We start from the raw sequence: 12087 nt of genomic DNA, 5'->3' as shown, positions 1-12087 counted from the left end.
TCCTCGGCTTCTCAAGCATCTGCATTTGCATCTGTCTTAGTACTTCTTTGCTGTTTCCTTAGATGAAATATCTAATTCCCCTACCGGACGGTGAGCTGTCTGCGGGCAGAGGGTGCAGGGTAATCGCTTCTGCATTCCCAACATTCCGCACATTCCCGCCACCCTGGAAACGTCAAGTCAATCTCCAACTGAACGCGGACCCGGGCCACTCACCCTCCGCAAAACAATGGCGCTTCAGCACACTTTACTTAGCTTTAATGGAATTTTTGGGGGGATGGTTTTTCTCTCTAAATAATTCCCATAAGTATCATTTCAATTGCTCGTATGGACTCGTCACAGACTGTCAGGGAGGAAAGAAAGGCTCCAGTTAACTTCGCAAAAAGGGTATGCAATTCACTCTCGACAGCTGTCGGCGCCCTACGCGAGACCCCCTTGGCCCCTGGTCCCTCGCCTTTAGTAGCAAAGTGTGTGACAGAAGATGCAGCTGAGAGAGTCAAGGAGCCGTGTGAGTGTGACGGAGACGCAGCTCTCCCGAATGCCGCCACGGTTCCGGGCCCCAGGACCACGCTCCACGCGAAAGGCCGTGCGGCGGTCAAGGAGCTGGCCGTGATGCCAGGCGCTGCGTTTACAAGCTATGTGGCCTCGGAAAAGGATCGCCCTTTTCTCAAATGTAACAACGAGAGGGCCGCAGGGGGCGAGGTCGGCTAAGGTACGGAAAGAACTTACAAGGGTGCCCGGTGCCCAGTAAGTGATGCACGCCCTGCCTCTGGTTACGAGGACGATCGTCGTATTTTCAGATTTCATTCAAGCAACTGACTCCACACCAAGCCTACATCTACCGAACACCCACCAAATGGCAGCAATGCAAGTGCAGGGCGAGCACTGAACAAGCAGGGACCGGAGCTACACGCGAGTAGGGCCAAACCTTTTCAGACAGGCTCGACTTGATCACCGTCAGGAGTCTGTAGATGTACGTAGGTTCAAAAGCAGCTCCAGGGCGGATATCCCTCACGATTTTATCCCCAAGAGCTGCAACGGAACAGGACACAGATTCTCGTCACTAAAACAGTCTTAACACGATGAAAGGCAACATCACCGGGGCGCCCCGCCCCCGCCCCCCCCCCCCCCCCGCCACCCGACGCTGAGAACAGCACAGGTGTAGTGCCGGCTATTTTAAAAACCTTTTCTTTCCGACAAGACTGAACGCATGAAATTTAGCCACCTGCCTCCCCAGCCGTCCGTACACAATGGCATCAGGAGGCCTCGCCGCTACTCACCTTGTCTGGGTTTTGGAGGTACTGGCATATTAGTAAACTCATTCATTAGCCGAACGCTAAACACAGGGGAGAAAAAGTTTAGTACATTTTTGTAAAAGACATCCTTTCACTAGAGAGTCTCGATGGCTACTCAGAATATCAGTTAGTATGAAGGTGGCAAGTTTTTGGTAACCGATGCCAGAGCGGTGACTGAGTTCTTCCACCTTTTCTACGTAAGCTTCCGCAAGATCTTCAGGGGCGCACACTGGCAAGCACTAAACTGACATAAACAAATCTGAGGAACACAGGCAGTGCTCCGATTCCATTTCTGGTTAGCTTCCACATAAAAACACAAGCAGTGAATTTTAAAAAATAAAAACGTTAAAGGACTCGTCTGCAAGAAAGTAAGAACGTTGCAAACTCTTTGAATTTGAATTATCAGAGGCGAGACGACCCAGCCCCTGAACACATCTGGAGGCCCCTTACTTACAAGCTATCTATCATGGGTGTCGACGTACAAGGCCTTTGCACTTTCGAATACAGAGGGATGAACTTCATCAGGTGATACATTGGAGGGCAGGCGACCAGTGCCTGCAGCGTCTAAGGAGTGGCAGTAAGGAAGCGTAAAGGAAATGAAACAGACACTCCAAACTTCTGAAAGGCACGTTAAACACAAAGCATGTAAAACTAAGCCAAGGACACTGAAAGACTTACGTATGTAAACTTTCAAGGAATCGACCAAATAACCGTAAGGACAACTGCCTTGCGATTTCCATGTAAGGCCTTACTCCGCAGTCAGCAGTTTACATACAAAAACTTGATTCGACCAAGATGTAGCAATTACAACAATGTTTCCAGCTGTCGGTGGACACGCTACCCTATTACTCGAGGCCATGCTAATGAAAATAAAATTGGCCTCATACTGTCACTCGCCGGTCAACAAATCATCTTTTTGGGGGGCAGGAAGAACTCCTATCTTTTAAGCAAGGTAGGCAGACTAAGTAAGGAACCAAGTTTTCGGATTCAAAGTTTAAGGCAGAAGCCCCATGGCAGCTGAACTAAGTCAAATGCACCGGAGGAAGAGAACGCTGCGGTCCGCGGGCCTTGGAGACAGCATGTGAGAAGGATACAGCATTAATGTAGCACCAGTTTCCTTTATTGATCAGCCCCCGGGGTTGCAATGACACTGGCTTATGTATTAGGGTCACATTCTCCAGTAACTCTGAAAGAGTGAAGAAGCATATTTAAGAAGTTAACGACATCCAGCAAATAACAGCAAACTAAATTCCTACACTCTGGAGAAGCGTTAAAAACCCCCTCGAGAAAGCACATATCCGAGGAAAAGGCACACTGTGTTGAAGCTTCACGGGGCCCAATATGGTGTGCAGTAACCAACGATTTAAAATTTTTAAAAATACTCTCCCCCCCAACACTAGGTTTGTTTATCTTTCCGTGGGGATCCAACCGGGAGCAGAGAACTATTTTAACAAGAAACAGAAACGGCTGAACTACATGGGTTGGAGCGAACAGACCTGAGACACGCAGGCTCTTCCCCGCACGCTGACAGCGAGGCAGGCCCCGCCAACAGCACGGTCCCTCGAACGCCAGCTACGGAGGAGTTCGAGTGCAGACGGGAGCCTCATCCGGGGGAAGCCCCAGCAACTGCCAGGGCACCCCACGCACCCCAACGGTGGGCGACCCATCACCGTCCAGGAAGGGGCGACACTCCTCTCTGAGACAGCGGTCTCACGTAGCGCGCTTCTACTCCTCACACAAGGCGTGTGCTCGAACGCCCTGGCTCCAGGCGGAAACACGCCTCTCGGCAGGTTCACCCCGACGTCACTCTTCTCTACGGTCGGCAGACAGACGGGACTGCCATCTTCACAGAACGCTCGAGTGGTGCAATTAAACGCTTTAAGTGATTTTTTTCAGTAAAGTTTTACAACAAGACAAAGTCTCCCCATGTCCCACTTGTACCAGTGAAGCCACAAGTCAAGGACACCTTTTACCCAGGCAAGCGCTCGATGACGTGCAAGTGCTAAGGGGCGGCACTGAATCCTCAGCGATCCAGAGGAGCGGCACCATCCCCCTTTCACCAGGAAGGAGACGGAGTCTCTAAACCCCTGCCGGCCTGCCTGTGTCACTCGGGAGCTACGCGTGCCTGAAAGCCACGATCTGTAGCCACACCGCTTCCTTTTAAATCGTGTCCCAGAAAAGAAAAAGGGAGTGAGCGTACGTGAGATGTCAGCACCCATCCAAGGCATCCAACAAAAGCAAGCTTTTTAATTCTACACCGCAGCTGGACTGGCAGGTCTCAGACTTGAGCTTTAAATGAGGAAATTAATTTGCACAGCTCTAACGTCCGCACACACCTATCCCTTCCCTCCTGGGACAGTAAATGCCCTCTTCCCTCTAACTGACGAAGCACAGTGAATGATTTTTCCATTTACAAAAAGTAAAGCGTCACAGGCTCCAGAAGACCTGCTGGGACCTTTTCAACTAGTCTGGGCTGGCACAGCTCTCCGCTCTCTCTCCTACCACGGGCGCAGCGCTGGGCGTCCGTGAGGACCGCGCCAGGTACAGAGCTGAGCCACGCGCGACAGGTGACGCCTCCCGGCAGAGACGGGACAGGGCGTGTGACAAGACACTGTGCTGCGGGACTCAGCTGTACCGTTCGTTACTGTGCTCACACCCCTGTCAGGGGGCCACCGCTATCCTGCTCACATCACAGGCGAGAGAACAGAGGCCCAGAGGGTTAGGGAGCCGGCACGGCTGTGGCCTGAGCTGACGTGTCACCCGCGTCCGCACTGCCCCTCGGCAAGTACCGGGCTCCACGCCACGACCCTTTCACACAAAGGTTTCAGGGCTCACTCTCCCCACAGGCTTAAGATCTCCTCCTTAAAACAGAGCTGTGCGTGTGTTTGTGGCGTATTATCACGACGGTCCATACTTGTCAACGTGTGCCCCAGAACGGCAATTATTTAACATAATTACTCCATTAAAAAATCTGTACATTTCCAAATGGGCATCCGTCCCAGACGAACACTCTAGCAGAGGCACGACCCCTGTGAATCTCTGCCATAGCAGTTTTACATCTACGAACAATAATGCTGTTTCTGCCAAACCAGAAGACTCGGAATCAACCGCCTTCTTACCACCAGGACCTCGGCTAAATGACCCGCTGCCGTTCGCTGAGCCCTGCCCGGGCACCGGGTCCTGGAAGCACAGAGGTGGCTGAGAGGTGGCCCTGCTGCAGGAGAGCTTGCAGACCAGCGAAAAGGGGACAACGGGGCAGGCTGAACCGAAGGCGGGTCGGCGGACGGGATGCTCGGCCAGATCCACAGACTGGACAACCCGTCAGGCGGCAGGGGGCCGAGGACGGCAAATGGCAGCTGGCACGGCAAGGTCTCTGGCCAGGGCGATGGTGCCTCCCACCCAGAGCAGGCTTCTTGTTGTTGCATACGGTGATGAGGTCCCAAGCTCAGTTTCAGAGGTGTGGAAACGAGGTACCCAGATTACACCAGTCGGCAGTGCACTCACACCCACAGAGCAGCAAGTACCACATCTACACACACACACACACACACACACACACACACACACACACACACACACACACGCCCACAGCTTGCAGCTGGCACCAGACATCCTCAGCAGGAGTGATGTGTCAGGAGCGGAGCCCTAAGCACCACCCACAGGTAAGAGGCAGCCCAAGAAGAACCTAGAAGGACGCGGGGGTTTGAATTAATAGTGGAGGCGGAAGCAGGCTCTAGGCCCCCGGGAAGGAGAGCCAGAGCGGAGCGGCCCGAAGCCTGCCTGAGGAGACAGGACTGGGGTGCTGAGGGGCTCACAGGACTGTGGAGGGAGGGAGCCAGGGAAGGACCGACTCACCGCTATGCTATGCTGGGGAAAGAAAGGAAACAGCAACCTCAATTTCTTTTGAGGATTCCAAGGAAGGAGCGGCTTCTAGGGTGGGGGGAGGGGCAAAGACAGAAGAGGGAGGCGGCTTAGTGACAGTAATTCTTGTTTAGCAAGACACGGAAGGAAAATGGAAAGAAAAGGACCAGAAGATCTGAAATTTCCCTCCCATGTTAACTGCCTTAACAGACTCAAAAACACGTTTGCAGACGGTCAAAAGTACTTCAAACTAATATCTTCTTAAATATAAAAAAAAAAAAATCAACTCCACGCTCAAAAGGAAACAGGTGTGGGGTGCCTGGGTGGCTCAGTCAGTGAAGCGTCCAACTTCGGCTCAGGTCATGATCTTGAGTTTCGGGAGTTCGAGCCCCACGTCGGGCTCTGTGCTGACAGCCCGGAGCCTGGAGCCCGCTTCGGATTCTGTGCCTCCCTCACTCTCTGCTCCTCCCCTGCTTATGTTTGTAACCGAGCCACGTGCCCAGAATAATCTGCATCCCTGCAGGCTGAAACACTCCAGCCCTGTGGAGTCAGAGAATATACCCAATTTAAAGTTGACTATCAGCTGACTTCTTTCCAACACTGATCTGGGAAGCAGCAGGTACTGGCTGGACAGAAACCTTTAGTATCTACATCGACCCTTCCCGTTGGAACCAACGCCAGCTTCGGGCCATTGCTCTCAGTTCACTTATTTTTTAAGGGAGGAAAAAAAAAAAAGCAGTTTCACTGTTCAGCGTCTACAATCTCAAATTCAAGTCTCTCAGCATCACCTAGTGGTTTGCTCAATGACTGCAAGTAACAGAACATTCCAAACAGCCATGTAGCCACAAAATGAACAGGGCAAAAACTCAAAGCACGTCATCTGGAACAAAAAGACACTCAGTACATTTACTAGAGGATGTACTGAACTAGCTTCGAGTCTTCAACATTCTTTACAAGAGCCTCTGGTACAATATTCAAACATTTGTAGATTAAGGTCTTTATGGTAGAACATACAGAGAAGAAACCATTCCAAACATTCCAGATTTTCCTTAATCATGACACTGCTATTCTAGAACGTTCTCTACAGTGGCAAGTCTTACCCAAGCTAAAATAAAGTTGCCATTCTGTCGTTAGCATCTTCCAGTGAGCCTAAACACCACTCTCGAAGGCGGGCTGACTGGAAGCAGTCTTCCCTGAAGGCACACTGCGTATCTCCGTGGCAGGAGGCGCCGTCACCCCCACCTAGCATCAGACAACCCCGTCACGCCGCTAACTGCTCTGCTGAGTCCTTCCCGTGTGGGTACCAGAGCTTCCTGGCCTCCTGGGTCCCAGCCTGATCTCGCCATCCCCACTGGTTCCAGCACATCTCCTACTGGCCTCAGGCCCCACACCTCTCTGCAGATGATTGCTGTCTTTCTGCTAATAAGAGCGGACATCTGTTCCTTTCGTATCTTCTTCTTCAGACAACGCTCGAGACAAGGCCAATCATCACTCACTGACCTAGAGAGTAGGTGGCACACAGAAAGTAACTATTAAGGGTAATGTGGGGGTGAAGTGGAGACTAAAGTTGTTGGTTCCACTCAAGTTTGTTAGAAACGACCTGGTGGAGTTTGAGGGTCATCCTATCACACTGTTCAGAAAGCCTCCAGGCGCCCCTGCAAAGGAGACTCAAGGCACGAGTCCAGGAAGACAACCAGCAGACAACCAGAGTTCAAACCCTGACTCTGCCGCTCCATTCACTTTGCAGCCTGGGACAGGAGACTCCAGCCTCCCTTGTGGCAGAGTCGACAGGCTGCACCGTGCAAGGCCATGAGAGGTGCAGACACGAGGGCACAACAGGTCTACGGAGACACCTAGCAGGGTGGCAGGCGCTGACAATCCTTATTAGAATATAAAGAACGGTGGGGCCCCTGGGTGGCTAGTGGGTTAAGCGTCCGACTTCGGCTCGGGTCACGTTCTCAATGTTTGTGGGTTCGAGCCCCACGTCGGGCTCTGTGCTGACAGCGTGGAGCCTGGAGCCTGGAGCCTGCTCCCGATTCTGGGTCTCCTTCTCTCTCTGCCCCTCCCCTGCTCGTGCTCGGTCTCTCTCTCTCTCTCTCTCTCTCTCAAAAATTAACAAACATTAAAAAACATGTTTTTTTTTTTTTAAAAAGAAAAGAAACAACTGATGTGGGCAGGAAGACACGGAAAAAGGAAATTAATTTATGGAAAACTTTGAGCAAACCAACAAGTTTCAGTACTCCAAGAAGTTAAATTACTGAAAATTAAGTTTTGGACATTTTGTGAATATACATCAAGTTCCATTTAAAAAGAAATGAAAGTTCGTAAAAAAATTAAAATTAAGTATCTCCTCGGGGCGCCTGGGCGGCTAGGTGGGCTAAATGTCCAACTCTTGGTCTCGGCTCAGGTTGTGATTTCACGTTTTGTGGGTTCGAGCCCCGCGTCAGGCTCTGAGCCCACAGTGCAGGGCCTGCTTGGGATTCTCTTTCTCTCCTCCTCTCTCTGCCCCTCCCCCGCTCACTCTCTTTCTCTCTCAAAAGGAATACACTTAAAAAAAGAAAAAGGTGAAATCTCTTCTCATCTGGAACTTCTCTTAAGAAACACACATCCAGACGATGTAAAGGTTTGGTTCTGCAGCACCTGCCACTGGGCCCGCCCCCCTCAACAGCTGCAGAGACCACAACCGGGCGGAACACAGACACACACCTGTGATGCGCTCCTCCTCTCCCTCCCGGCGACACACACGTGCAAAGCTCCCAACTCCTCTCAAGGGTCATCTGTCGCTATTACTGAATATCCTGCCACTTGTAACTCAAGTCAGTTCTTCTCGCCTTGCAGACAAGCCAGTAGGAATCTGGCTTTGGCCTACCTCTCGGCTCCATTTAGTTCAGTTTCTTTCATAACATCACCAATTCCATTCACTATTGTTTTCCTATCCTGAAGTCCAATAAGCACTCTAACAATTTCTGAGGTCAAAAGAATTAAAACCAGGAAGGGCGGAGCCAAAGGACAAAAGGCAGGGTACTTCCTGAGGCTGAAACTCGCAGTGGGACCTGTGAATCCAAGTCATCACTGTTGGTTCTCTATTTTACCTTTTAAGGCAAATAATCACAAGTTAACTGGAACGACAACCCTCCCCCGGAGGCCCTCCTTCCAGTTCATTATTGTCAGCATAATTTACTACTCAGATCCACCCAGACAGCGGCTGCAGGAAGCTGGCCTCCTCAATCCACCGGGCTGGGGGACCGCCCCACGCCACGCTGACTCGAATGGCGCAGGATGCCAGAATGGTCCATACCACACACAAGGTCCGAAGTGCCTTCGCTTCTGTACCGGCTTAAACATTAAATGGCCGAATTAAAATTAACTTTTCTTATGAAATCTGCTGACACACGGAAAAACTGAGTGGTTAACAGCCTTTCTTGTATTTGAAGACATACACAGCGGCTCACGTAAACTGCCACAGATCATTCCAATGAAATGATTTACAAACCCGGAGGCAACACTTGCGCTGTAAACTTTTAAGTCAATAAAAAGCAGGATTATTTTTGTATGTATTTTAGGCATCAAATTTTGTTTTCCTAAAATTAGGATTTAGAGGTCACGGTACCTTTTAAAATCTGTGAAAATGCAGGGCAGAGAACTTTCCTGGATTCTTACGGCCCAGAAACTGGCCTGTAAGCAACATTCTGATGCTGACCTGCTTTTTCTGTCACCTTCCTAAACTGTCCAGAGCATCCTGTAAGTGTTTCCCTTTCCCTCATCGCATCACTTTGGAAGGACACAAGCTCTCTCGGGTTACCAAATCAGGAGCAGGACAGCAAAGTGACCAAAACGTACCACTATCCGTTGGCTGCACAGACCAACGCACGCTCTGTAAGTAAGTGGAGGGGGGTCTCGATTTAGCTCTGTAAGAGACAGGCGCGGCCCAAATACCAGCAGGACCATAAACACAGTGAATCAGAAAGGGACCGGGCGCTCCGTCCACAAGCATGACTCCGCCAAACCGGTGCTGGTACCTTTTATGCTACATTATGCTACAGTATCACTACCTCCGCTGCTCTGGAAAAGCTGAAGAGGAAATACAAAATATTTAAGAAATCATTCCCCTAAGAAAAGTATAAATAAATATGGTTTATAAGCCACCAAAATGATCGATCACAAGGTATGTACTTGTTTACATATTTGAAATAAATACGGACACAGGAATTCATTTTTCTGAGCAGATCCAGCTTGGAATGATTCTGCTGCTGTCTCCAGGAACAAATTTTAGGTATAAAACCACTGTGCGATTCCATACATTAATAGGTTTTGACTGAAACTCATAATAAACGGTAGCATTAGGGACTTCAATTTCTTCACCAGACAGGTGTATTTTTAGAGCTGTCAAGGACTTCAGTTTACTTCGCTCTTTCCCCCTGGAATTTTAATTCATTTTATTTGGGTTTCAGCCTCGTCCCTCTCCTTGCCCACCATTATTTACACTCCTTTGAGACAAGATACACCGATGCACGATTTTAAAAGCCGACCATAAAATACAAAACAGCTCTATTTGTGACTCGAAAGCATCGGATATGATAAATGTTTCTTAGCAAAAGCCCAGAAAAGTTAAACATTCGTCACAACACACAGGGAATCCCTGTACTACCTGTGTGTCCCCCACACTTACTCTTAAACGTGGACAGGTCTATGGCTCGGTAACCACTTTCAAATACAAGCTAAGATTTTCAAGTTTCTTCTCCTCACCCCCTGGTTCAGCTGTTACTACTGAAAAGTGGCAAATATCCCCTCTCAGATTGCAACAAGCAGGCACTGCCACAGAACTCCCCCCCAAGCCCATGCAGGCCCCTGCTCCCTGCAGGCTGGAGGAAAGCACTCTGGGGGTCAGCCCAAGTGCTCTTCCCTTCCAACTCCTGGAATAAGAGTTTCTACTTGAGTTCCCACCAATGCAACAAAACGTGGACAACCTACACCAAGAAGGTGAGAGCAGAACCCGCTAACATAACGGATCAACACGTACAAGTAGTCGAGAGCTGGCTGTATTTCGGGTCAAAATGCCTTATGTGGTGTTCTTACTGTTTACAGTTGGTTTATCTTCCTAATTTGTATCTCATTGGTGGTTACACAAAAATTAGTTGGCATTTATTAACCACAGACTTAATGACAGGGCAGAGGATCCAGAAATGTGGACATCCAAACTAAATGAACTTGGGATTTAAAAAAAAAAAAAAAAAAAAAAAAAAAAAAATCAAATGTGGATACTGATATTATTCTAAGAATTCAAAACAGAAAAAACTTCATATCTGAACTATTTCCCTCTCCCTGTTGACCAAAAGTTAATAAATACAATAATCAACATAAAAATTACTCTCTTAGTAGAACCAGTTAGATGCTAATGCTAATTCTGGGATAACCATCATCAACAGATCTTTTAACGGAACCAGAGTCTCTCTCAGTTAAATGCTGCTTAAAATAAGTGGGCCTACGCTTAAAAACCTGCCCATTCGAGCGAAGTCTGTGGCAGTGATCTTACTCGTAACAAACTGAATTCATTTCACCGTCTTACAAAGTAAACGTCTACACAGGAGCCTATAACAAAGAGGAAGAGATTGCAAACAATACCACTTTGCCTAAGCTGTGTGTGGTCCCAGGAGTTTAGTGTCGCTGCTACAGGAAGCAATACTCAAAACTACTTTCTATATTTCTAAGCAGCAATTTCTAAGTCTAAGACTCAATAAAAAGTCTCAAAAGAATAAAGTATCTTTTTTTTTTAAGTTTATTCATTTTTGAGAGACAGAGAGAGACAGAGCGCAAGTGGGAGAGAAGCAGACAGAGGGAGACCAGAATCCGAAGCAGGCTCCAGGCTCCAAGCTGTCAGCAGAGAACCCGACGTGGGGCTCGAACTCACAAACCGCGAGATCATGACCTGAGCCGAAGTCCGATGCTCAACTGACTGAGCCACCCAGGCGCCCCGAGACAGCTTTTTTAACTCCGCTAGCGGGACGAGAACCTGAAGAGCTGGCGACTGAACTTCTCAGGACAGAGAAACCTGAAGAAATACGTTGGCTTCTTAGCTATGTATAAACATAGACAGCCCCTGCATTTCTGATTCTTAGTAAATTCGCCCTTTGAGCCTGAACCCTCAAAAAAAAAAATCATCAACTTTGTCCCAAATTGCTGCAGTTTTTCTTTTCCTGTCAAGAGCTGACCCTCACGTGCTACAACGAACTAAAATCCACGTCCTCAATCCAAAACAGACGACAAAAGAAAACCACCCCCGCCAGGGTGCCTGGGCGGCTCAGTCAGTTGAGCAGCCGACTTTGGCTCAGGGCGTGATCTCACAGTTCGTTCGTGGGTTCAACCCCCATGTCAGGCTCTGTGCTGACAGCTCAGAGCCTGGAGCCTGCTTTGGATTCTATGTCTGTCTGTCTCTCTCTCTCTCTCTCTGTCTGCCCCTCACCCCCCTCGCGCTCTGTCTGTCTCCCTCTCCCAAAAATAAGTAATAAACATTAAAAAAATTAAAAAAAAGAAAAAACCCCAAATGCTTTCTAACATCCTAAGAAAGAACAGAACAGAAACAGTGCAAAGCTCAGTCCACATCAAGGATTCCACAGCCAAGTGTGCAGGAGCCGTGACACACGTACACGTCCATTCACTCACACGATGGAGAATTACTGGATCAAAAGGCAAGAAAGTGGAAATGTAACCCGTCAGCCGAAAAGGACTGGTAATAGACATGGACTGTTCACTTAACACAAAGGTATGAGCACCCCCCCTCCCCCCCGCCCCCGGCCCTGTGCCTAGATATCCTTTTACGTCTAGACAGGTAACGACTGAGGCATGGCCACTCTCGAGAAATTCCTAGTAACACACAGGTCAGGGCCTGCTGCTGCGGGCAAGCGTCAGCCCAGACAGCCTCAGAGGTCCTCACCCG

At 49.2% G+C, this 12087-nt stretch overlaps 1 protein-coding gene across 3 annotated transcripts in view; it reads right to left on the bottom strand.

Moving 5' to 3' along the window:
• The window catches only part of USP10 (ubiquitin specific peptidase 10), a 69572-nt gene that overhangs the window by 14238 nt on the left and 43247 nt on the right, over positions 1-12087 (bottom strand). For all 3 annotated transcript variants that reach the window (XM_042970312.1, XM_042970314.1, XM_042970315.1), the window contains exons 5-8: positions 2387-2478; positions 1747-1856; positions 1278-1333; positions 926-1029 (exon numbers count right to left, since the gene is read on the bottom strand). In XM_042970312.1, the coding sequence (XP_042826246.1) occupies positions 926-1029; positions 1278-1333; positions 1747-1856; positions 2387-2478 (362 nt within the window). The remainder of the gene's footprint in view (positions 1-925; positions 1030-1277; positions 1334-1746; positions 1857-2386; positions 2479-12087) is intronic.

This window comes from Panthera tigris, chromosome E2 (assembly GCF_018350195.1).
Source record: "Panthera tigris isolate Pti1 chromosome E2, P.tigris_Pti1_mat1.1, whole genome shotgun sequence".
In the NCBI taxonomy this organism is placed as follows: domain Eukaryota; kingdom Metazoa; phylum Chordata; class Mammalia; order Carnivora; family Felidae; genus Panthera; species Panthera tigris.
The sequence above is the reverse complement of the archived record's forward strand: the minus strand, read 5'-3'. Positions and strand labels throughout refer to the sequence as shown.